This window comes from Rhea pennata, chromosome 1 (genome assembly GCF_028389875.1).
Source record: "Rhea pennata isolate bPtePen1 chromosome 1, bPtePen1.pri, whole genome shotgun sequence".
NCBI lineage: Eukaryota > Metazoa > Chordata > Aves > Rheiformes > Rheidae > Rhea > Rhea pennata.
Window position 1 is genome coordinate 5,226,646 of NC_084663.1, and position 26,871 is coordinate 5,253,516.

The 26,871-nt window shown below is 40.6% G+C and overlaps 1 protein-coding gene across 2 annotated transcripts in view; it reads left to right on the forward strand.

Moving 5' to 3' along the window:
* TAF3 (TATA-box binding protein associated factor 3) overlaps positions 1–26,642 on the forward strand; it is a 110,038-nt gene extending 83,396 nt beyond the window's left edge. For both annotated transcript variants that reach the window (XM_062580538.1, XM_062580548.1), the window contains 5 exons: positions 520–2,336; positions 6,999–7,081; positions 21,467–21,722; positions 25,087–25,193; positions 25,950–26,642. In XM_062580538.1, the coding sequence (XP_062436522.1) occupies positions 520–2,336; positions 6,999–7,081; positions 21,467–21,722; positions 25,087–25,193; positions 25,950–26,064 (2,378 nt within the window). In that variant the 3' untranslated portion in view covers positions 26,065–26,642. The remainder of the gene's footprint in view (positions 1–519; positions 2,337–6,998; positions 7,082–21,466; positions 21,723–25,086; positions 25,194–25,949) is intronic.
* The last annotated feature ends 229 nt before the right edge of the window (positions 26,643–26,871 follow it).

Consider the following 26,871-nt stretch of genomic DNA (forward strand, 5'->3'; position numbering starts at 1 on the left):
TTAATTTGATGTTCAATTTCCAGTCCACTCTGTTAAAATAACCAAATGCTTGAACCTCTCTTCCTTTGTTTGAAAATGAATGATACTCAGTCCAGGAATATCCAATAGTTATTTTAGATGTGGCTGTAGTGTAACCTGTGCAGTTATGAGCCTTTGACACTGAGGATAGGCAAAGGGAACAGTAGAAATTTTCTTCAGCTGCCCTTTCAGTGTACTTTAGACCTTCTCCAGAAGGTCTACCATCATGGGTGAGGCCTGTCCTCAAATGCTTTCTCATTGGTTTGACGTTATTCTGCAGTGAAGGAATCTGTCATTTATAGCAATGTCTGATGTGAGGCAGGAAAGTGCCACTGAATATAAATGCATCACTTTTCTTCAAAGTAGACCAGTAAGAAGCTATTAGGTGGCTAGTTACTTCTTATGAGCTGAAATGCAGGCGAACATTTGCTCTGATGCCTGTTTCTGTAAAACACATTTTTTATTGTCCTAATGTATTATTTTAAATGTTGTTTGTTGCAGAAGAGGAAGAGGAGCAGGTACCTACCGATGGAGGAACATCCGCAGAAGCCATGCAGGTGCCACTGGAAGAAGAGGGAGATATGGAAGAGGATGAGGCAATTAATGATGAAAACTACCTGAGCAAGAGACCGTTAGAAAGTCCTGATGCTGAGGAATTTCCACCTGTGAAACGACCAAAAGTAGCTGTTTCTAAAGGGGACACCTTGGATGGGGCTTTGGAACCACGTGAGCCTCTCAGTTCAATAAATACTCAAAAAGTGCCACCAATGCTTTCTCCGGTTCATGTTCAGGATAGTACAGATTTAGCCCCTCCTTCACCAGAACCGCCAATGTTGGCTCCCATTGCAAAATCGCAGCTGCCAACCCCCAAAACAGTAGAGGCAAAGCCATTTGCACCCAAAACAAAGTCAAAAACAAGTTCTCCAGGACAAAAGACAAAATCTCCTAAAACTACTCCCTCGCCAGCGGTTACTGGAAGTCCCATACGTTCACCAAAAAGTGGATCCAAAGAAAAGAAGTCACCAGGTCGCGCCAAGAGCCCCAAAAGTCCTAAAAGTCCAAAGGTTCCTGCTCAAGTTCCCCCAGCACCTGTCAAGCCGGAAACACCAAGTAGAACCCCCCTGGCTGCGTTAAGTGACAAGATAGGAAAGGAAAACATTCAAGTAAAACAAGGGCAGATGCCACCTGAGCCTGCCACCAAGCCAATCGTTGAAAACCAGTCTAAGAAAGTAGCAGTAATGGACAAGACAATTGATGATTCAATTGATGCTGTGATTGCTCGTGCATGTGCAGAACGAGAGCCTGATCCCTTTGAGTTTTCCTCTGGTTCCGAATCAGAAGGGGAAATTTTTACCAGTCCTAAAAGACTTTCTATTTCAGAGACTACAACTCCTAAACCATCTGTTTCTGCCAATAACTCAAATAAGGCAGGAGCAACACCAGTACCTCCCTCAGGTGGGACTTCAAGTTCAGACATTTCATGGACAATGGATGACTCGATTGATGAGGTCATTCGAAAAGCAAACATGGGGACACCTTCTAATCCACCTACCAACTTCACTTATTTCTCCTCTCCTTCTGCCTCACCACCAACTCCAGAACCTCTTCTCAAAGTCTATGAGGAGAAAACAAAGTTGGCTTCATCAGTAGAAGTGAAAAAGAAACTGAAAAAAGAGCTGAAGACAAAAATGAAGAAGAAAGAAAAACAAAAGGAAAAAGACAAGGAGAAAAACAAGGAGAAAAGCAAAGAGAAGGAGAAAAGCAAAGAGAAGGAGAAAGAAAAGGAAGGAAACAAGGAAGGGAAATTTCAGTGGAAGGAACTACTCAAAGATGATGATCTTGATCCCTATAAATTCAAACTAAAGGACTTTGAGGATGCTGACATAAAAGTAAAGTTGAAAGATGGGAATACAAAAAAAGAAAGAGAAAAACATAAAGATAAAAAGAAAGAGAAAGAGAAAGGCAAAAAAGACAAGGATAAGAAAGACAAGGAGAAACTTAAAGATAAAAGTAAGGAAGATAAGATAAAGGCTCCATCAGCACCTCTTGTATTACCTCCCAAAGAAATGTCTTTGCCCTTGTTCAGCACACCAACTGCCATGAGACTTCCCAGCATGTTGCCTTCCTTGTCTCCAATGCTTCCTGAGAAATTGTTTGAGGACAAAGAGAAACCAAAAGAGAAGAAGAAAGACAAAAAAGAGAAGAAGAAAAAGAAGGAAAGAGAGAAAGACAAAGAAAAAGAAAAGAAGGAGAAGGAAAAGGAGAGGAAGGAACGAGAAAAGAAGGAGAAAGAAAAAGAGAAACACAAACACGAAAAGGTAAGTTGTTTTAGGTGACCCGAGAGGGCTTAGTAGTTTGAAAAGTGCGCGTGGATTCCTGTACTGGCTCCTAAGTGTTATTTAAAAGCTTTAGAAAAGTCTGTGATTACAGAGGGGCTTTTTACTCATCTGTTTTTGCTTGTTTTTTGTTTGTTTTTTTAAGTAACAGCTCAAAGGGAAAAGTCCCCAGAAAGTTTCAGGGATTGTCCTGCCTCTTTGAGTGACGAAGCAATGTGAATTTTAAATGTGAGATTGTCTTAGCTTGGATTTGGGGGGGGGGTTGTTTTGTTTTGTTTTTGTTTTTAACCTGACATTTCCAGATTTCCACAACTCACTTTTCACGTAGAAAAGCTGAGACTTAGATTCAACAACTCGCTTAGAACAAATGTGTTACTGTTGCAGTGCACTAATTTTGTTCTGCAGATTTCCACTGATGGGACCATCAACCAACCTTTAATACAAACTTTAAATGTTGTTTCCAATAGTCTACTCTTCCCGAGCTTGTAGAGGTTTTTAAACTACTAAGTGGGCATAAATGAGGAGCAGAATAATGGCTTTAGTCATTAGTTGTTACTATTTTAAGGCAGAAAAGAAATATTTCAAGCTCCCCAGTTGTCTCAGATTTTCAGCAGAGCTACTGGATCCTCTGTTAGCAAGACCACAGCCGTGTTGCTCCATTTTGTTTGAATAAAATTGTTTTCAAACTATGGACGAGTTTCATAGTCTGAATGTTCAAATGTGGCCTTTTGTTTTGAGCATTTAGCTTTAGAGAGAGAGAAGGGAGACCCAGTTTTCGAATAGGCTGAGCTCCTGTAGCTCTCGCTGATTTACATCGGTCAAAGATAATTTCTTCTTTCCAGTATCACCTAATCTTGAGAATACACTTAATATATAAGAAACGAAACCAGCATATTTGCATGTTATCAGATTAGAAATCCCATTACAAACTGCCCTCTTAATTCAGGGTTTGCACTAATTCTTTGTCACTTCTTCTTATAATATGCATTAAATTGTTTGAAAAAAGAAAAGAAATTGTCTTTATATATGATAACCTTGGATACAGGATTTCCTAAATCTATATTCTTAGCATTAGGAAGTGTTACTTAAATTTCAGCTTTACCAAGACTCTCTTTATGTCCTGCTTTGACTGTGATAGTTAATACAAGCTCCAACTTGGGATTTTCCTCCCTTTCCCTTTTTACCACTGCATGAGACAGTATCCAGCTGTGACACCTGCTCAACTTGGACCTAACTGCTGACTTCAAAACTTGAAATATTCTTTAAGTTGACATGTTCTTTCAGTGTAGAATCTAGGTGACCTGGAGAACTAAGAATTGTGTGCTGTGGCTGAATCGATGATCAACAAGGAGATGGTCTGTTTGCCCATGTTAATTAAATGTCCAGGCTTTAGGCTGCAGCAACACTGTTTTATGGATTTCTTCTTCTCTTGGTATGGCATGTCTCTCTTCTCCCCTCATGCCTGAGATGTTTTGTCAGTTTTTTGCTGAGAATTTCTGCAGAGATATCTTTTAAAGTTAAACGAGTGTATAAAATAGAGATAATAAGCTGCTTGTCTTTCATACCTTCGATTTTGCGTATCTTCTGCCAATCTCTGTATCTAATTTCCTTTAGAGCAATGTAACAGGCGCACAAATAAATACGAAGTGTTAAAGCTTCACTATAGCCTGAACATATTATATATATTAGGGAAGGAGTTCAACAGTAATAAAAACTTGGACAAATTAAATTGACAAAGCTGCCCATTACCTTGGCAAAATGTCCCTGTCAAAAGATAAACTTTAAAGCTAGAATGCATGAAAGAGTCCCCAGATAGAATTAAAATTTAAACTGATTCTTGATAGATAAGCTTTTTTTAAATCCACCTCTTTGCTGCAAGTCAGGATTTTAAAAATAAATTTCGCCTTTAAATCTCTTGAGCGATTTTCATTTTTTGCAAGGCCGCACTGCTGGTGTCCTGGAAAAATGGAGAGTTAGAGCTTTATCAGTTGGTGCCCTGAGGTATGTGGCAAAGAAGCTAAATCCTTGAAGATTAGCAAAAAAAATGCAGCACATGGCAATAAGGGGCTTATATGACTACTAGTATTAGTTCAGGTGAAAGAAGTATTGCTTATACATAAAACTGGACAAATCCACTGACAATGTATTTTTAGTTAGCTACAAAGGAGTCTTATATTGCTGGACTTTACCTCTTTGGTGATTTGGGAAGCTTAGTAATCCACTGTAAATGCTCTTCTGCTGGCCCCAATTCCAGTATTACTCCAGAGTGCTGCTCTTTCATTTTAACCCCTAAAAGTACATGTTTCCTTAATTTAGCTTTTAGATCACACAATGACTTATTTAGCCGGCAGTTGTGCTGTAAGAGCCAACGATCGAGTTGCTGTTTGGACTCTTAACCTTCCAGGACATGCCCATTTCGGAGACCTAAGCGCAGCCGGAAAGATGAGTTCGGAGTCTCCCTACGGTTTCAGCTCTGGATGTCGATTATAAAATACCAAATTTGTTACATGATATAATAGTATTTATTAAAGTGCTAACTCAGTAAAAGAATCAGTGGTAACATCTCAGTTTTTGCATATAGTTATATAGTTGTGTAACTATATAATTGCATATATATAAAGTAAGCATTCCGTCCTGTTGGGAAATTAAACTTATAGTAATGGTTTTCCTATAACTTTGTTGCAAATTGCTGGACAGGTAAACACAGACCAGCAACCAGTACTCTGTATAAATGGCAGAAAACAGAAGTGGAAGCCTACAAGCTGGAAGTGTTTGGCCACAAGACCAAAGAGGAGAAGCTTTTGCACGGGGCTTGCTTGCAGCTCCGTGCCCTGCCTTAAGCACAGTGTGTTGTCCTTGGCATAGCTGGAAAAGGATACTGGGAATTGGGGTGCTGTCTTGCATACAGGACCAAATCAAAACCAGATGGCTGAAGCCTTTGCACCCCACATCTGCGACAGCGGTTACCAGCTGGGCTGGGGAGATGGCTAAGCAGCTCACGAAGCAGCTGCTGACCCAGTTTCCGCTGACTTTACTAGGCTGAGCTGTAAACTCAAGTAGCTGAGAAACTGCTCTGCAAGAAATGGAGGTGTCCTTGCATCGGGACAGGGCTCACTGGAGTTGTCCCAAAGGAAGCTGCCTTTGCTTATGAGTCAAAATTGTATCACTGTGCCGGCCTTCCTGCAATTTATCTTTAGCCGAGGGAAACAGGGGCTTCCAAAGGCCTGCACTTAGCAATTGAGGTTAAGCTTCTGCTCCAAACCCCTCTTCCTAGCTAGACTTTCTTCACCAATGCAGAAGAAGAGTAGGCTACCCAGAATGTAACTTAAATTTCCTTCTGCCCCAATCCTATAAACCTTTCCCCCTCTGCCCCAAGCCTGTGTTGTGGAAAGAGGCTTCCTCTGCTCTTGTGTCAAAAAAATAAGATTAAGATTGTTGTGGAGCCCAGTTTTCCTTTCTCAGCAGACTGTAAATTTAGGATCTACACATAAATAAGTCTTTTATATACTTTTCTTCTGGCAAATGAAGCCATACCACCACTGTTCAGAACATCTTGGTGGTATTGTAATAACAGGACCAATGATGTGGGTGCTTTTCTGCACTTTGTGCTGGAGCTAAGCAGCGGCCCTTGTCTTAGGAAATTTTATGTTCTAAATAGATACTACAAATAGAGGAGGAGGAGGAGAAACATGAAGAAAGAGGAAAGATGACCTGTGCAGAGCCACGAGCCTGAGCCTCCTGTACTCAGGGTTCATTTCCATGTCTCTGTCTGGTGGACGATGCTACAGTTTAAGACAACTGGAAAGCAGTTGAGAGATGTATCCATGGAAAGTGAGAATGAAATTGTACCAAGCATTAGAAATAGGGGGTGACATTAAAAAAATCGTGTAAGATAAACCAAAGAGTAGAGCGAGTCCTGTGAGGTATGCTAAAGCATATGCATGGAGAGCTTTATTGGTTAACTCTGTCAAACTATAAGTTTTACTCACATTGCAGATTATTTTTCCAGTGGAATAGACATCTCCTAGTGTACGGATCAAATTCTTTGGGCGTGGAGCATGGCATAGGACTTCGTCATTACCCATCCTAAATGTACATTTTTATTTACTATATACATGTTATTTTTGCCTCTTTAAATTCCTGGAGCAGATTCAGCTAATTTTGATTCAAAAGTGTCACAGTACATTTTTGTGATAAATCTGGGAAATAATTACTTGAACGTAAACCTCAAAAAAATGTGCAAACACAGATGGGCACCTATCAAGTTTGAGTACTAATAACAGAGCATTTCATGTTGTCATTTAGAAACATACTTAATTTTTTTTGTATCTCTAGACAAACATGAACTTGGTAAGACTTGATAAAAAAAAAAGTATACGAGTGAATACAAATACAGTGAAATGTCAAGTTGACTTTTTAGTGTAATTTCATATTTTTTGTTTTGGGGTGGCTAGGGAGCTCACAACAAACTGTGCCAGTACGTGCTGCAGCATGAAGCATCAGAGAACAGTGGTCAGTTTGTCATCGGGCTGTCTCATTAAGCTGGCATACTCTTTGATTAACTGTATAAATGCTTTCATGTAATTAATTAATTTTGGAAGTCTGTTTGGAGTCTTTAATTGGTGAATGTGTTCCCCTGTGCAGATAAAGGTGGAACCAGTTGTTCCAGCTCCATCCCCGGTTATTCCTCGGCTGACGTTAAGAGTGGGTGCAGGCCAAGACAAGATGTAAGTACGACTCCATCAGCAAAGTATATGCTTTCCACAATTCGTCAGCTATTGCTTGTGATAACTCTTATTTTCAGAGGGAAATACTTAAAAATCAATGGCAAATAATATTCGTACAGCTGTGAGATCTCTTGACTGTTCTCATGAAAACTCAAGCAGAACATCTGCCTGTAGAAACCTTATAGAGATTTTGCATTCTGTGTTTTATTCTCCAAGTAGGACCCATCGGCTTCTAGCCATCTTACTGTATTTCCCACTCGAACCCTCCTGGAGATGCCATCTGGACTAGTGTGCTGCTTGCAGTGTCATTAAGTGAGGCTAGCGGACAGTTATCTGTAGTGTAACCTACAGCTAAGTTTCATAATACTATTCAGCTAACAGTTGTTTTATGCTCTAAAATGTAACAACTGAAATTCCTTTATACGCATCTCTTTTATTGTAATTGTTGATGATTATTCATTAATGTACTTAACACATTTTAAATCTGTTTGTTCATTAGCTCGCTAATTATTGGGTGCTGTTGTACAAATAATAGTTACTTTGTACTGCATGAGCGTAAGTAGGATGATCCTGCTAAGATCACGCAGATCTTATACTCGTAAACAGGTGGCTAGAGGAGCTGGGGAAACCATGCATCACTGGGGTTTTTTAGGCTGGTCCTGCGTTATATGCAGAAGTTTTCTTTTAATCAGGTTTTTCAAGATGTTGATTTTAGTTGGACAGAGCATGCTTTCATGTCTGATGGTAAACACGAGTGCCAAATAGATTTTTTCCTTTGTATTTGTTGCATTAAATATTCTAATGTCATTGCATCTCATTTACAGCCATTCTAAACTAAATATTCTAATCACTGCTTAATAAGTTAAATTGTGTCTTCAGCGATTATTCTGTTCTTCTCTGCTCAATCTCCTGTGCTACTCCTCCCCAGGAGGTAACTGTAAGTTACATTGGTTTGAAGTTACTATGGGAATTAAGCCATTTGGGGGGTTCTGTGGGATCCCTTCAAAACTGCTAGGGTTTTTACTGTTCTCTCTGTGCTCTTCAACCTTTCTGCTTTCTCCCTTTCACAATATTTGAGCATAATCTAAAATGTTTGTGCATCAGATTGCTGTACGAAAGCTCCCGTGCTTTCCAGATTGTTGTTATTCCTGCTGTGCGTGATTCGAAGTGCACAGCGGTGCTGGGTGTCCCTTTAATCCATTTGCCTTGCAGAGGAGCTAAGGAGACTTTTAAACTCTTCTTTTCAGGGATTGTACAAAGGTTTGTAAAGGAGAGAAAATTGGCCACGTTTTCAAGTCAGAACTTCTAAATTGAAACGTCAGAGCCATATTTTGGCATCTCACAGTTGACCTTGCCTCACCTCTTGTCTCACGCTGGTCTTTCCAACACCTGCGTGTGTTTTGAAAAGGGACGTCAGACTCCAACTCCTTGCTGCAAATCATATGGGTATCTCATCTTCCCATTTACCAGCCTGAGGTGGGTCAGAGATGTTGACATCTAGCTTTATGGCCTTTGGGGAAACTCACTTCTACCCCAGTTTCCTATGCTCAGCTTTACAGTGTGGAGCAAGGGCATCTTGACAGACTTCCATTAAAAGGCTCTGGGTGCTGCAGACTTTCCACCTGAACCTAGACGTTGTACCCTGACCCCAGGGTGGAGGATGCACTGTTGCCTTACGATTGTCCCAGTGTGATGGCTCTGTCCCCCAGTTGTACCTTTGGGGCCATGGCAAACGATTTCTGTAGCTTTAGAATAGCCTTTAGGATTTGTCACAGTATCCCAAAACAAAACCTGGGGAGAAACTTGTGGCCGTTACTCAAGGAAACGCCATACATGCCACTCGACTCCTTGGGCTTGGGAGCTGTTTTGTGTTACATGTGGGACAGCGAAACAATCCTACTCCAAATAACATTTTTGCTTTCACCCTAAGCAATTAGCATCCAAGCTGAACTCGGAGCGTACTTTTGCTTTCAAGTGTTGTGATGATTATTAAAAGCACTGATGTGGCGTTGAGACAAAGCATTAGGTACTCTCTGCGTGGGTTTCTCTGTGTGTGCATAAAGAATTGTGAATTAGATCAGTGTTTAAGAAATATGTCTTGATAACGTTTTTGTAACCCAGTGCCTACAGTGCAGGCTTGGACCGCTAATGCAATGCCATAAGCCTCTACTACCTGAATTTTAAGTTACTGGTTCAAAGACTAGGTAGATCATCAAAGGTAGGATGATCAGCCTTTTAAGTAGCTTTTAAGAAGCAGAGACAAAAGCTGTGCTTTCGTCCTGTGTTATGTTAAGGAAGAGTTAGACCCATGGTTCATCGAGGTTGATGATGAAGTTCTGGGTATCAGGTGTTTTTCACGTGGAAACGCTTTGCTTTGGTTAGCATGCATCTGGAGTTTTGGCTAGCATGGGATTATTTAAAATTACCACGAATGGGCTTGAAAAGGTGTGAGAAAAGTGTTTCATGATTGGTAGAAATTAATGAATAAAAATTAAATGAAATAGTGAATTATTTTAATTCCTTATGTTAAGAAGAAGGGCTATTTGGAGGAGTTTGGAGCTACTAAAATACCTGTTCAGTTTGAAGTTAGTCTGTTTTGATGGATTCCCTATAAAACATGGAAACTACCTATGGATCTCAATGAGGCCACAAAATATTTCAGGTACCTGAAGAAACAGTGTCGGACTGGTAGCGCTTGAAATAGAAATTCAAAACAGAGCAGAAATAGAGCATGATGGCAGTTTACTCAAATAATGCAGCAGTCCTGGGGAAAATACCTTTGCTTTACAGCAAACAGTTTATTTCCCGTCATTTCGCTTCTCAACTGGTCTGCTTGGACCAACCGCTAACGCACGAATCAGTGCTAATTGTGGCAGGGAATTCTCCTTCTTTATTGTTACAAGTATATAGTGGTTCTCGATTCAAAGCAGTCTCTGTATTTCAGCTTGGCTAATGTGTAAGTATTCTTACAACCCATACCAGTTCAAAAGATCCGACTATTAATAATATTAGGGTAATCAACTTGAAAATGTAGCTGTTGCTGAAGGGCAAGGAGAACAATATTGGAAAAGCTATTGTATTTCAGCTTTTTTTTGCAAGTATTTTAACTACACAGGGAAAAAAAAGTAGAAAGAAGATTATAATCAAGGCATTTCCATCTTAGTTGTAAACAATTACAGCAATACTTGCATGGATGCCACATTAGAAGAAATTTACTGGATTCCATTCTAATGCAATTAGAGCTAATTTTGTTCTTTAAATGAATAAAAGGTCAGCTAGTAAATCTAGTTTATCTCAAGTCCAGGCTTCAATAAATTGTTTTATTTAATTTGTTGTAAAAGATCTTATCCTTAATGGGCCTAGCTCTTATTAGTTTGCTTGGGTTCTAAAATATTTATGACCACCTTTTTAGATATGATTTGAATGATATGTCGGAAGGGCTTTTTCACTGTTTTTTTTTTCCCCTCCAGTGTTATCAAGGTATAAGATTGCTAACTGAGTTAGCATAGGAAGGCACTAGAGATGTTATCTTTTTTCTTCTTGTGTTTTAAACAGCTGTGTAGACTTTTAAAATCATCTGCAAACAATGAGCAGGATTTAACTTCAAAACTTCTTAACCAATTTGACTTCTATTCAATTGCTTCTTGATTTCTCTGTGGCTTGTTAGTTTTCCTAAACTAATGATGACCAAAGTTATCATGCTTCATACATCTAAGGTTTAAAAAAGTGTATCTGTTGATGAGACATTGAAATTCTGACTACTAACCTGCTTCGGCAAAAACACGTGCTGTGATTTTTGATACTTCTGATATATTTATTCTGTTTTTAAACACTCTATTTAAGAAAAAACACATGACTTCTGCACAAATGCCAGACCAAAAAGAAAGGAATACCACTCGCTCATCATTTCTTCAGTGCTTCTGTGGCTTGGAAGCAGGATATATGCCATCTGTGAAATCAGGTCTCTAAACGTTATCTTAAAATGTCAGGATTTTGCTCCAGACTTACTGCATTGTATCATAGCTCTGCCATCAGCAGGGAGCCTGGAAGCCAGACGTGAGCAGAGGATAGATAGGTATTTTAAGTGTTTGACTTGTAAATCTGACCTGCCACTCTGATGAAATTGTCTCTTGTCTTAGGTATTTTTAAGTGAGTAGATATGTGACTTTCGCAAAAGAAACAGTTGCACAGATTGCACATATATCTGCATATCTATTTTATAAAAATGTATATTAAATAACCTATGGATTTTAAAATCAAATCCTAAAAGGATTAAAGGATATAAGTTTTTTTTGTTTTTTTTTTTTTTTTTTTTGTTTTTGTTTTAATCTAGGTATTTCATTAACTTCACTAAAGCTTTTTACCAGTTGGTGGAAAATTATTAATGCGGAGGCTGACTTAACGTTCTTCTGGAGGCTCACTCTGCTGCGTGATGTGCCTGTCACCAAAGCCACCAGCGTAACCTGCACTAGTTGACATCCTTTGTAGGGAATCTCAAAGCAAAAGACTGGGTGGCAATAGAGACCAAATTATTCTGTGACCACTAGATGTAATCTCTCTGAGTATTGATGACCTTGAAGCATATTTTGGGGAGCAGTAGGAGAGGGGAACCTGTCCTGTCCTCTTCTGTTTTATTATGCTGAATTTCGCTGGTCATCCATGTAAGAACTTCCACCACCATAAAATGCACGTAATGCACATTTTTACAAGATGGCCAAACGGCGTGTGTTTGACAAAGTGAAAGCCCAAAGGGAACAGCAGCCTGAGAAAACACCTGACTCTGAAGCCAGCCCTACCTGAAACACAGCTGGACTCCTGGAGGGGTTTATTTTTCATAAATCAGATGTATTTGCTTGTAACTGCTACTTGTTCAAGAATTCGTTATTTTAGGTGCAACCACAGCTATGCAACAGAATTCCAATAGAAGTTTTTTTATTTATACTTTTTGAAATTCTGTAAAACTTTGTATCATCTGTCCTGCAGCATGCAGAGTACCACTAAGTTTATTATAGGGTAATGTTCTCCAAAAGTGGATACCTAAAATATCAATCTTCTACCTTCAATAAGACCAATTTTCCAAAGGGTTGAGCTGCAAACTCTCAGAAAATTAAATTTTATTGGGAAAACTACACACACAATATCAGAATTTTAAAAGGTGAGGGAACCAAGGGAGGAGAGAAAAAAAAGGTAGTAGCAAATCTGTGGAGACATTTTTTTGTTGATTTACTTGAAGACAAGAAATGATGTGAGGCAAGGACTGTGTTGGTATTCTGTTGAGCTCACTGGAGAGCTGTAGATGCTTCTGTAACATGAATATGTATAATTTGCAAAGTGCTCAAACCCTCTGGGAACTATGAAAAAAAAGAGCTAGATATATAAAATAAGACTTTGCTGTTAGCTTCAATTAAACTAGGCTTTTGCCCTTCGTATTTTTCAAGAATGCATATCATTTTTATGGTATCACCTCTGGTGGGTACTCGTGGACTTTCTTTTTTAATAGGATTGTTCCCTTAAGGATTAAAAGAAAAAGCACGAAGAAGCTTTTGAACTTAGGGTGCTGTTTAGTGGAGAGCGAGTTCAGACTTTGATAATGCAGATTACCGTCTTCATGGCATTTGCCCACAATACCGGGGTTCATTAAACTCCGTGTGTAGGCACAGCCAAATTGTTTGCCCCTAGCCTTGGCTCCCTACGTGTGGCTAGGGAGGAGAAAGTTGGCTTTTTATTGACTTGTCGAGCCGTGGGTTTGCATTACCGGCCAAGTAGCTCGTGACCCGTTCCATTTATTTCCCCGTTTTGTGGTGGGGAAACAGGTAAAGGTATCCTCCTGGAAGCCCCTCCTTCTGCACGTTTTTATGAATAAGAGTAGTGTTTGTAGCAGTTAAGGCACCGTGACCGAACCCTCCAGAAGACGTAATGCAAGCAGCATGGGGCTCTTGTGGGACGCAGCTGTGGGCAGTGTTGGTTACCCTGCGAGAGAGAGACACGTTGCTTATTCAACGGAAAGCTCTGGAGGAGAACTTATTGTGGAATTAAGTAGGAGGGGAAAAAAAGTGATACTTCAGGGAGAAAAATGTAGAAGGGAATGTATTCAGGAAAATTAGAGTCCGGGCAGTGATAGTCTGTGTTTATTGCAGTAGTAATGGGTATCCCAATTATTTTACTGTGTAGCACTTAGGAGCCAAAGACCGAGTGAACTGTGTGTTAATGGAATTAGCCTTCTGGGTGTCAATCCAACTTTTTACAGTAGTACAGAAAAGAACCTGTGATGGTTAAGTCATTTTTGATATGATCAATGGACCACCTAAGTGAGGAGACAGAGGAATGAAAAAATGATCTTGCTTCTCTCCAAGCCTTCAAAGGTGTGCTTCAGGAATGCCAGTGATCCTTACTGCTTTCATAAATCTTTGTATGGATCTGTTTGCGTGTATTTATACAAACACAGATTTTCCTGTTCTGTAATCTTTAAATTACAGGAGCTGGAGGACTGATTTTTAATGCCTTTTTAAAAGCAGTTGCATATGCATTTTAATGAAGATATTGTCTCGGGTATGATTCATGTCCCATTCCTGATTGTTCTTTTTTGAGTATAACATATTAGCCCCAATCCTGCAGTAAAATCTCCCTGTGTGGTCTCATATGCATCCAAAAGTCCTGTTGATTTTGGTGGAAATTCCTCAGCCTCTCCCTTGCTGCAGGACAGTAGCTTTTGTGTGAAAAAAAGTATCGTATCACTTCTGTCAAAATATATAAATGATCATTTTTTGTTTTTATTTCTAGCTTCTTGGAATATTTTTTCTTCCTTGAATTCTTCTTTGAAACTTCAGATTTAGTCTTTAGCTTTTTTTTTTATTTTATTTTTTAATTACAGAAGCCACCCCAACTAATTATTCATCCTGTTTATGGTACGTGGTAGTCTGTGGCAAATTATTTTCATTTTGCTGCTGGCCACATTGGATGATGACTGCAAAGGGAATCCATAAAAAGGCTTGAGTCATTAGAAAACAAAACAACTAGCTGTGAGATTCTTTGATTTTACTGCTTATTGCTCAAGAGTAAAAAAAAAAATGTATATTGTATACTGCAATTAAAAAATAAAAGCAAGAAAAACACTTCAGGCAGGTTTAGACGCATAACTGCTTCAGCAGTGCTTGTGTAAATGGGCATGAGCAGCTGCCCTTTATAGCACAACAGAAACTCATCAAAAATATGTGACAAATATGTGCAAAGGCATTGAAAGCAGATGGATATTTGTTTTAAAAAATAGGTTTGCCTAGGTAGAAGATTACTAAAGGAAGGTAGTGATTTGTTTTTGTCTTTGTTGAATGTGCTTCTTTTTTTCATTTTTATGGAGGCTTTAATTGAAAGTGAGTAGTCTACATAGAACCAAGGATTCACACTGTAGTTCCTGAGAGCTGGATGTGGACAAGAGGACCGTAGAGTAGAAATCATCAATAGACACAGCACCAAAAGGTGGTCCTGCCTGAAAGATCTTGCAATCTACTACAGTCATCAAGTGATGAATTGACCAGGTACTGAACCTCCAAGTTCAGGACTTGACCAGCTTGCTTGATTCTTACCAAACATGTCTCAGTAACAAGCTGGAAGTTAGAGGTCTCTAAACCCATCCTGACATACATTTCTAGTAGCTTAATGAACTTCTCTATGCCCCCTAGTTCCCATTAAAGAGGGTAGGTGTAGGACTGGTGTATAAACGAGCTTGTAGAACATCCATACTATTTGCCAGAAGAAATGACAGTAAAGGACAGTTTGCAATGAGTACATATGAGAAAGTTTGCAGAGAGCTCATTGGCAGAAACATGTTTTCACCAGCTTTTTGTTTGGCCATTAAGAGCTCGGCATAAGGAGATAAAGCGAGGTGGTTTTCCAGCCTAAGTTCTGAGCAGCTTGTTATTGATGATAACAGAGAAAAGAAGAAAGATAGCAGGACACCACGCTACCAGCTCTGTTTTGTTTTGTCAGAGAGGTGATGAACCGTCCGATGCTATACATCAGGATAGCGAGAAAGAAGGGATTCGGAGAGAGTGATCTGGGAGTCATCAGCAGAAAAGGTGTCTGTGGTTGTTAGGAGAAAAACCCTGGGATAAGAGATCCAGAGGAAGGAGGCCAAGGGCAGAGCTCTGTTTTGGTTTTAAAAAAAAGGGAAAGATAAACAGTAGAAAACCTGTAATGCAGTTGCAAAAGCTCAGATGCTTTTTAAACTGAAGGAACTAGCTGGAGATGTCTGCTGGACTGAAGTCCTCAGTGATTCGAAAGCAGCCATCTCTGCCTCTGCACAGAGAGGGGCTTGTAGAAAATGACTGCAGAGCCGATTGTGTAAGTAACTCCTTCAAAAGAGATGATGGGACTCGTACTTTTAGGAGAAAAGGACTGTTTGCCTTGAAGATGCAACTTCTTTGCTAAAGAACATGGAGGTAGAGTCAGGCCTGCCCAAAGTTAAGCTGAATTAAGTGTTGCAAAGGATATTGAGCAACTAAGCAAAGAAGGGAAAAGGTGGGTCAGGAAAGTGAAGGAGGAGATGAAGGATGATACAAGTCCAAGCCAAGAACAGAAGGAATCCTTTCCATCTGTTCCTGAGTTCATTCTCTCGTTTACTGAAAAGTGAGACAAGATGGGTAATGGCAGTGGGTTTCAGAGAGTGGAAATCACTGCAGTGAATCAGGAAGTGCAATACAGAGAGCTGGAAGCACCAGAATCGAGGAATTATGTAATCTTCCTCCCAGGTTGTGGAGGAACCAGCTCATGAATTTGCAGGCTCAGTGCCTTTTAAAGTACTAGTACATTTTAAATTATTTTTTATTTTAAACTTCAGCATTTGTGAAATCTGTTTTTAATAATCTAGTTATAAAAGAGAAAACAGAAGTGTCTGCACTGAAGGAAGGGGAAACTATATGGTAAGTAAGGACCTGCCTCTAAGGAAGTAGCAACCAAGAGGCATAAAAGAGCTTATCAAATCATAGAGGAGGTTACTAGTGAACATGCTCAAGGGAATATTTCAGGACTGGTCTGATTTCATCATTTTATTAAAAATTTTGTCACAATAAGAGGCAGGATGCTGTGTGTTTTGTTGACAGTAAGACTGAAAAGTCATGCCAGTATGAATAAGGATCTGATGATTGCCTGGATCCCCTCGAACAGAAGCCATGAGAGTGGTATTTAATTCAATAATTCAAAAATACATGTAAGGCCTTGCATTTGAAGGGCAGTAACAGAAACTTCAGCCATGAGTTGCGGGCTGATTCGTGAGTGCAGTACTACGGTAGGGGAGAGATCTTTAGTCGGTGACAGAAGGACCTGAGCTGCCAACATGACACAAGCGTGACACTGGGACGAATTGCAAGAGGTAATTTTAGCAGGGACAGTGGAAGTGGCTGGGCCGTCATACGAGATCCTGTTGCTACTTCATCTGACATGTTATATTCGGTTCTTGAATGCAGCTCGTGCCCAGGAACGGTGAATTGGAAAGCAGGTGCAGAGAAGGGCTGGTAGCACTGTGGGCTAGTCTGTGTTATGATAGAAGAGGGGAACAACTTGGTGTGTTTAGTCTAGCATGTGAAGAAGGGATGTGATTGCTGGCTACAAACACATCAGGCAAGTAAACATTTTGGGGGGAGAAAGCTCTTTAAGCTGAAGAACAATGCTGGCATGAAAACAAATGGGAATTAATTGGCCATGAGTGTAGGCTGGAAATTAGAAGAAGTTTCTGGGCCACCAGAGCAGGGAGGTCCTGGGGCAAGGTAATAACAGGGACGAGAATATTAACTGGTTTTAAGATGAAGCTCAATAAACTTGTGAATGGGATTAGATGACATGATGCCTGTGAGATCGCTAAGGTTCCTCGGTCCGGGAAGTGGTGTATGCCGGGTTTTGCTGTAGTGATGAAATGCAGAATGAGCTGCTGAACTTTGCATACGCTCTTAAAAGTCGGTGCGCCTCTGTGGAAGTTACGCTCTTGCAATTCGTGTTCATAGTCCATTTTGTTTGATAGAGAGGAATATCATGTTGCAGGTAATTTATCACATCTTTTTTTTTTCTGATTTCAGTGTTAAATACTGAAGGTTTTTCACTTGGGGAATTGGTAAGGGCGGCACTGGAAGTTCAACACGTTTTCGCATTTTTTTACATGAGGAGGAGAGAAGATCATCTCTGCAAATGTACGAGCTGGTCGTAGCACACCATTTGTGGGACCTACATTTGCCAATACAACTTGTTTGCACAGAATAAAATATTCAGCAAGGCATAAGAGAGAAAAATTAAATTTCCCCTTTCAGAAGTAATGTCCGTATTAGCTTACATTAGAGAGCTTAAATTACACTGATTCTCCTCCAGGGTTGCAATAAAATTTTCAGAATCGCCTGTAATCTGTGAGGAATCTAAACCATATGGAAATGCTCCTAATTCCTTTAGGTGCTTCTGACCCACTAGTCTTAGACTATTGAGTGTTTCCTAGTACAACAATCTCAGTTCAAAATGTGAATTATTTTAGTTAAAAAAAAAAAAAAAAGAGTTGTACTCTTTTGTTTGAAAAAGAAATTTGTATCAAGAAGGGAATATCTGTACTTCGCTGCTGCTTCTTGGTTGCATTTTAAATATGAGTCACAGATTCAGAAGGCAATTAGGACTCCTCCAAAGCCATTTCCAATTTAGGCAGAGGATACATGAGACAGCTTCTGAGGAACTCTCCCTCCTAGAAACAAAAATCACCCGACTGTAATTTTTGACTCAACCTTTATAAATTCTGATACAGCAAATTAAAAAAAAAAAAAAAAAAAAAAGAAGAAGAGCTGATCACCTGGAGCAATTGTTCAGCCCTGGGGCTCGTATCCTACTTTGGAAAAGCCATTTCCTTTCCACGTGCATCTTTTCCCTGCATTTATATTAAACCGACAGTGGGACTTTCAGCCGTAAGGATCGGAGTGAGATCAAATAAATGACTTCCAAAGATAGGAAGGTCTTTCACACCAGTGAATGTAGCGATCATCCTAGAAAAATTATGAATATGGCATTTACCTAACTCCACCTTTATGACTAGTTTATTTTAAACGTTATTAATACTTGTGTAAGTAATTAATTATGTAAGAAATCTAGTTCCTGTTAACCTTTAAAAAAACAGAATCAAGAGAGAATTCAAGTTGTGCACAACCAGGTACATGGTGTTTACAATAATTCTATTTTTTTGGAAAGGGGGTGGTAGCCTTCAGTCATGATTTATGTAGACTCTTATTACCATATCTTTTCCAAGGGTTTTCTCACCCCCCTTCATTCTGGAAGAACTATTTCGATTTAAAAACAACTTCAACTGATTTTTATCTTTTGGTATAGACTAGGCTTGTGATACATTGCCAGGCAGCCTGTGGAGAGGTGTAATTCTTGCCTCGGGACACTGAGCATGTTGCTGGTGGTCGACGTTCATTTGTGTTTGATTGCCTCAAGTAATTTGGTCTTTAGGTGATGCATTTAGGGAGTTTTAACAAGTGATCGCTGGTTTTGGAGGTATACAAAAAACACATTTGAGAAAGAAGGTAACAATTTATCTATGATGATGTCCAAATGTACAGTTCAAATCCTAGCCCAGAGCTAGGCACGGGGAGGATCAAGGCTTTGCTTTTGCGAGCCCGGTTTGCTTGCAGTGCTCTGTGCTTCAGTTTTCTCCTTTGCAAGAGAGCTCATAAATCTTGTTGTCATTTACATGGTGTTTTGATATCAGATTTCTCTCCAAGTCTGAAGTAACGTTAATTATTAGTCATGGGACTGCTGTTTCCCTTTGATTTCTCCCCACCTCCATGTTGCCGTTCATGCAGCCCCTTCTTCGGGATGGGCGACAGGCCTAAGCACCCTTGCGGAGATTACTCCATCACCTTTAACGGTCGAGCCCAAAGCCATTCATTTCTCCGATCCAGAGTCAAAAGTCTCTGAACTTCGTTAGTCCAAGGGAGTGGTAGGCCCAAGCATGCTCCAAAACATCGATCTTCTGTTTTGATAACTGAGTTCTGAAATCAAGATAAACAGGCTGCCCTATATACAGCAATCATTCTAATTGCACACTTCAGGCTAACCGGCAAATCAATTAGTATGTGTCGCCCACTAATGAATATTTGTAGTTTTGGAAGATTTCAGTCTTGATGCTCCATATAGTTTCTGCAGTTGTTAGCAAGGTGGCTCTGAAGACCTTGTCCCCAGTCAGAACCTGGCTTTATCGCAACTGGGAAACTGTATAATTTAATATGTTAGCTGGGCATGGTCAGTCTTATTCAAATTGTGTTAGTTAATACTTCTTTTGCACTGTTTACACTGTGTGCAAAGTTATGTTTAAAATCCTATTAGCTAATACATCTCCTAGTCTAGACTAGGCGAGAGTTGACTCCCTGAAGAACTCATAGCAGGACTTTGTTTACTTGGAGGGGAGCGGGAAGAAGAGGGGAACAAGGAAAGACGGGATAATGATGTTGTTTGAAACTATCCAAATCACTTTTGCTGTGCCAAATATTTTGCTGTTCTTTCCCTCTCCTCACTTTTATTATTGCCAAGATTTTTTTTAAATTGAGAAATAGCTCTCAAGTCGTGAGGGTGACTTTGCAAGTCATGGGAGTATTCGTGCCACCAAAGGTCTGGGGCATTTAGCCATGGGAGCCTGTTTGTTTTTTTTTTTTTTTTTTTTTTTTGGTTTGGTTTGGTTTGGTTTGGTTTTTTGCAAGCAGTGGAAGGAGAAAAGAGCAAAAGAGTGGTTCCTGAGTGTCAGTGGTATGGTGGCCAGTCTTTCTGCTGCAGTGAAGCTGCCCATGAAGATTTTCATTGAACCAAAAGCGCATCATAAACATTCAAAAACCAAAGAGAACACATCTTTAGTAGGAGATAATGGATTTCCAGACATCCTCTGACAAATAGGAGAAAGAGGTCTGGATTTGGCATGTAGGTTACTCCCAGGATAACTAGACTTCCTTCCTTCTGTAGGTCACAAGCAGTTTGAGTCCTGCGTTTTGACTCATGGTCTAGCTCCTTCCCCTGAAGCCTGAGCTCTTGGGTTACCCATCTAAAGCAATCGCTGGGACGTCGAGTGGCACATATATCTTTGGTGTTGCTGATGTCATGGAAATAAGCTAACAACTTTTAGCTTCTGCTCTGAGTTTCTAAACACAGTCCCAATGTGCCATGGCAAACAACAAATGGTGGTCTATCATGATTTCTCAGCATTACTATGAAAACTAGGGTGGAAAGGGGCTCTATATTGCTCAGAGTTTCTGCAAAGCTTCAACTTTTTCTGTGTTTTGAAGGTTCCTTGAAGTTCAGTGCAAAACTTCTGTCAAGCGCAGCAGAGCTGGACTTGCCTCTCCTGTTTCTCAGTTGCTCCAATCTGGTTTTCATCTTGGTTTTCCTACAGATGCCTCCATTTCTGTTTTCTTAAGATGTCCTGCTCTCCGGAATGTCGAACCTTCCTTTAAATCTCTTTCCTCCTACAGTTCTTATAACAAATCAATTGTACTCCCACAATTACCATGCTCAATGTAAATAAGTTAATTAAACGATTTACCAAAATGTGGTCAAACAAATAGTCCTGTCCTGTGTTTTGTTTTGAGGACTTTTTTGTTTTGTTTTCTAAAAAGCCTTTTTCCTTCTCTTTTTTTCTAATGTAGAGCCTTATAGTAAGGGCTTTGTCTCATCCATTAAATTGCATGCACATCAATAGCACAGTATATCAACATTAGTTAATAAATATCAGGTCCTCTATGTATCCCCCTTCCTGGGCAAGATTATTCTATACTGTGTATTTACTAGAGCTACATCCTGTCTACTTCAGCTACTCGAGTAAGTAGCAATATTTTAACTGCTGAGTGTATAGTGTGCGTCATTTATTTGTCCTGACTAGATCCACTGCTGATTTCATAAACACTTGAGGAAAGAAATACCAAACTAGCAAATATTTGGAGAGCCCCCTAATGTAGACTCTGAAGAGGATGATATCGTCTCTCGGTTTGAAGATTAAAATCAGTGCTGTTCACAGCTGATTAACTTTCCTTTCTAATATTTCCCACAAATTGAGCTAATGTAATAAAACTTAACGAAACAAGGTTTAGTGAAGCCGCGGAGAATATTTATATGACAGCGAGCTATAGAGTAGTTCAGGCTGTCCTGGCATGGCTCTTTGCTTTAGCCTTTCAGTTTTCAGTGGATGGATGAAGCAAGGAAAACAGTCCTTGTGCTGGCTTGAAACAGCCTCTTTGCTGACCTAAAGGTCATGTGAATTAGCCATAAATACATTTATATGGATTAGCTATAAAGGCACCATATTGTCTTTAGATCTACTTGGTAACCGATCATTTCTTTCTTTCCCATCGACTCTCACGATTCTCATTTTTGGTCTTCCAGAGTCATCAGCAAAGTGGTGCCAGCGCCCGAGGCTAAACCATCTACACCCGCGAGTCGGCCCAAAACACCTCCGCCTGTGCCATCACCGGTACCAGCACCTGTCCACGTCACCCCTCCTCCAGCTCCAGCTCCTCCACCACCACAAGCTACCGTCTCGCCGGTCCTGATTCCTCCACCGTCCCCAGCTGTCTCTGCGGCAGGAGGCTCCAAAGCACCAGTGAGGAGCGTGGTAACAGAGACCGTCAGTACTTACGTGGTAGGTAACACATACTGCAGGGCCTTGTCTTAATGCCAGTGACATTAATCCTTCAAATGGTTGTGCTTCAGGGTGACTCCAACTGACGGTGCCTGTGCTTGCGATGTTGCCCTCTGTTAAGCCGCTCTTCATCCAGCCCTTGCTTCCATGCACCTATTTTGAGGAGTTAGTAACTTAAATTTTACAAAATTTTACTTGGGCTGAAATCTATTATGTCTTCTCAGTCCAAAGTTTAAGTTTCTTCTGGCGAGTAAGACCCCATTTTCTGCTAACTGAGCGAGAGCATACTTTTTTTTTTTTAGAGGTGGAGAATTTTTTATAGACGCTCTTTTAAGAGCTGAATTGAAACCTCAAATGTCAAACTTGCCATAGATTTTTCTGTCAGCCAACTGAAGTATAAAACCCTCACACAACATCAAGAATTTGGCTTATCCCTCATTTGAAATGTGTACAATGCACTGTTTTCTACTGGGTTTTTCAACATACAACAATTCCAAATATATTTGCATTCCAAAAAATCTCTGTATAAATACATTAGTCCAGTCAACATCTGCTGTGATCTTAGTCTCTCTCCGGTGACATTAAGTCTTCTTCGTTCCTTTAGAAAAGTCTCCCATCCAACACGACACAGGAACTGTGCTCACAGACACAACTCTCCCCAGTATGAGCATCGTTGTGCTGCTGAAAATTCCTGCTTTAGATGCAGTGTAAAATGGAAGTCCTGAGCAGTGCTGATCATTAAAAAGCAGCAGATAACATTAACAATAGTAGCAGTGTTGTTATCCTCCCTGCCCTGGCTAAAGTCCAGCTTGGATGGTGACACCCTGCTTATCTATAGTAGGTACCAGTTTAAAACTCTCACCACTTAAAACACCTGAAACGTTTTTATTACAGTTTCCTGTACTTTAATTGCAGCCTACATGTGATTTTGGTTTTTTATTAGTCCTGTTTTTATAATGATTCCTAGTGTAAATCTACCCTGCCGTTTCTAATGGAAAAGGTGCTCTTCACTGCTTGACTTAAACTGTAGTATTATGTTACTGGTCTCTATTTAAACAGCTGCTACATTTCACTCCAGAGTTAGTTACAGTACTAGGCTACCTCTCACAGACTGTGCATCTCTTCATGGTGAAGGATGTACACCCTCACTTTCTTTATCACTGACATAAATGTGGTGTCACTCTTGTCTTACCGCTGTGTCCAGAAGCTTTGAAATTTGCTCTAGGAGTGAAAAAAGAATCAAAATATTGTGGTGCATCCATGTGTTTTTCAGTATGCACTAAAAGCAGATATTGTAAAGATGGCATTAGTTTAAAGAAAGAAAACTTCAAACTTTTTTAAGCCTGGTACTTTGGGTAGTAATGCTGTTAGTATCTTACGGAGAATTCGGAGAACACTACTTACCTAGGTTATTTGTTATTGGATTTACAGCATTATAGTTAAAACTAGGGTTTTACTGTGTTGGAGTCCAAGTGTGGAAGCAGGGAGAAAGACTCCTAATAGGAGGAGTTTATAAGTCAAAAGGTGAGAGGGTGGGAAAAGGGGAATAATTAATAATTATTAACCTCTTGTATGAAGGGAATTCAAGACAGAATGATGAAATGGCTTTCCCAAGGTCACGCAGGAAGGTTCTTCCAGAGGTCACACTGGAGCCTGCATGGCAGAAGCACACAACTCCCTTCTTCGGGGAAGGACAGAAGGATGATCTTAGAGTCAGAGAAGGGTGATGTTGTATTTAAGGATACGCTGTGGTGTCTCCCTGTAGGATAGCATCTGAGTAAGTGTGTTCTGATCGTTAACACTGAGTGATTAGTATTAAAATAGCATTCAGAGATCACAGACTGTCCCTCCTTCCACGACCTTCCGTAATTAAGGCATCAGGAGTTACACAATGTTTTAAATGTCCTCGTTCAGCAGCCCAGGTTTGTGTTTGACAGACACCGAGTGGTTGCACTGATTGTAGCCAACCCTCGCCCTCTCCAGCCTGTGATCTTCTGAGAGCCTTGGACAGGCGTTCTGCAGGAGAACATCCCTCTTGAAAAATCAGCTTGGGAAAACTTAGGATATCCATCTTCTAACAGAGAAGCCAAAACCAGCCAAATTCCAAGATGGGAAACCCATAAATTATCCATGCTGGAAGGACAACACAGGTGCTGCCTGGTGTCTACCAGCCAGGCTGCTCAAGCAGATTATAACCGACCACGACGGACCACGGCTTTGCGTCCCCTCGGCGGCGTGGTGTATTACTCTTCCCTAGCAGGATTCCCCCCTAGAATTACTTTGACCCTTTTTGCATCGGGCTCAGGCAAGCGGTTTACCCGTGGAGCAGCTACCAACTTAAAAGGACTTTGCAAGTGTGAGATTAGGTTTGTAGGTAGATTTGTGATCATTGCAATCAATGAGCTTTACAGTCGAGTTCCTGGTGTGGCATTGCTTACTCCATTTCACCACGGCGAAGGGGTTGTTCCCTGGGCTTCATGTTGTCTAGTTTTAAATCACAAAAAAGTTCAGGGCTTTTAGAGGAGCCTGTCAAGACTGATGTGTTGGTTGCAGCTCTGGTATATTCTTATTGATTTTTTCTGAAAGTGATGTAAGACATATGGGCCACCGTGAAGCAGCTTTTTTTTGTCTGTTTTGGGAGTGTTCGTCTGCTACGTTTTAATATGATTTTTCTGAGCTGCACAGACAGCAAAAAGTCATTGTCTCAGATACGTGGGCTGCGTAAATGCATTAATGTACAAAAAGCGAGGACAAAACGATGCATGCTCTGGAGATCCAGTGTTAATGTGCAAAGCTTCATATATGAATGATGAAATCAGAGTCATGCCCCAGACATGTTGTACTTTGTATTGTTAATTGCACTTCTTTAGATGGATTTTGCGACATTTTTCATGTATATTTTACCAAGAAACTGTTATAGGAAACACTTGAAATTTCAAAATATAAATACGACTCTAGCAGGATATAAAAATGAAAAAAAAAAATCGTAAAGCCCTGAATATGATAAAATCCAGTAAGCAGCCACTTAATACTGTAAATGATCTGCCTCTCTTGTTTGGTTTACCCTTTAGTAAATTGTGCCGTGACATAAATGTCATAAGGGGAATGGAAAGTTACTCAGTAACAACTTTTTTTTTTTATATATATATATCCTGATCTTATCGGCCGGTTGAGTCGAAGAGTTTGGCTAATAAGTAATAACGCGATGCGTGCACGTTGCCCTGCATGTTCTGCATGCGTGCGAGACTGCTGTCGCGTGCTGGTCCTCCCCGTCGACCCGCCGCGCGCGCCCCGACGCTCCTGATTTTTTTGCAGCCCGCCTGGCTCTTGAAACCGGCTGACTTGTGCTTTCCTTTCGTGCCAGGTCCGCGATGAGTGGGGTAACAAGATCTGGATCTGTCCTGGCTGCAACAAGCCAGACGATGGCAGTCCGATGATAGGCTGTGACGACTGCGACGACTGGTATCACTGGTAAGTGGCTCTCACCCGTCCCATCCCGACGTTTCCTTGCAGGCTGTGACTGTGTTATACCCCCCCCATTTTTTTTTAATTTCTTTTTAATCATGAAGCTGGGAATATTCGAACGGCTGTGCTGTGTCCCGTTTACTAATCTGGAGCATAGTTTTCTCTCTGTTTCTCTAGAATTTGAAAAAAAATAAATACATTTTAAGTTGTGGCGGAGTATTATTTTTAATTAATGGGAATGGGTGATAGCGGTTGTTTTTGAAACTGCTAGGAAATATTGCTGATTGTGGTCATGTTGCAGGAACTACAGGATTATGAGCATAGTGTATACAGCTAGACATTTCCAGTTGCAAAACACAGTGTGAAAAGTAATAAAAATGTCTGCTCTTAAAAAGGGGTGGGGGGAAGTGAATCATTTTTCTAGGCATTTTCTTAGCTACATAAAAACATAAGGAGGTGCAGAGGTATTAAAGAAGCATTTGGAGTTATTTTAAATCTTGATTATTGTATCCTAAAACACGGACATATTCTTTTATTGAAATAATATTTTTATCCGAGTGTTCCTTTAATATATTTTGGGTTTCAAAACAAAAGAAGGGTTTCTTTTTAATGTTTCTCTGCTATCATTAGTTACACTCATTAATCCGCAGAGGGGAGTGGGAGGCCAAAACTTGTCTTTCGTTGCCAAGTTTTAATTTCTTTGGGTGAGGGATAGAAGTGGCGTTCGCTGAGCCCGCCCGACGCTGTCTCTCGCCCCCCCAGGCCTTGCGTGGGGATTACGACGGCCCCCCCCGAAGAGATGCAGTGGTTCTGCTCCAAGTGCGCCAACAAAAAGAAAGACAAAAAACACAAGAAGAGGAAGCACCGGGCGCACTGAAGACGTCGGGGGCGGCTTTGGGTCGCAGAGTCGCCCCGGCACCTCGGCCCGTCCGTCGGCGAGCGCTGCGGGAGCGGGCGGCCGCTTTCGGCTGTTGCGTTTCGTCGGCTGTTGCGTTTCGTCGGCTGTTGCGTTTCGTTGGCTGTCCCGGCCCGGCGGGACGGGGTTTGGGGACGCTCCGATGCCGCCTGTCACCGGCCGAGGGACGTTTGCACCGAGCGGCACACGAAGGCTTCACTCGTTCATGGTACCGCTCCCTCTCCCGTGGCTCGGCAGCGCCGAAGATGAATGTTGTAAATACAGATATCTGTTCTATTTTTTTTTTTTAATTTGTCCTTAAGCCCTCTTGAGCCTTTGCAGCAAGGTGCAGGGAGAAGAGGCAAATGTAAATGGCAGCAAGTCCGAGGAGACCTTCTGGAGTGATTTGTGTAGTCTGGGTACAGTTCAGCCTCCGCTGCTGAGCCAGATAAACATAACGTGACGGGGGAAGTGGCTGGTAAATATTTTTGTGACGAGAATATATGAAGCTTTTTTCCTTGATTTTTAGTACTAACATAAAATAAACATGTTCAAGCTTTTGTGAGATATCTTCTATTTTTAAAAAAGAAAAAGTTTCTATTGTGTCAGTTGGTTTTTTTTTGTTTTTTTTTTTCTTCCGTGTGAATTGATTTCGGTGGACCTATAAGATATTTTATACTTTAGTTTGGGGTTTTTAGTCCTCGTCGGCGTGTCTTGTCCTTGCTTGTACATTCCCTTGGTGTGTAAAAACACTTCACATTAAAAAGATTTTCACACGTGTAAATAACC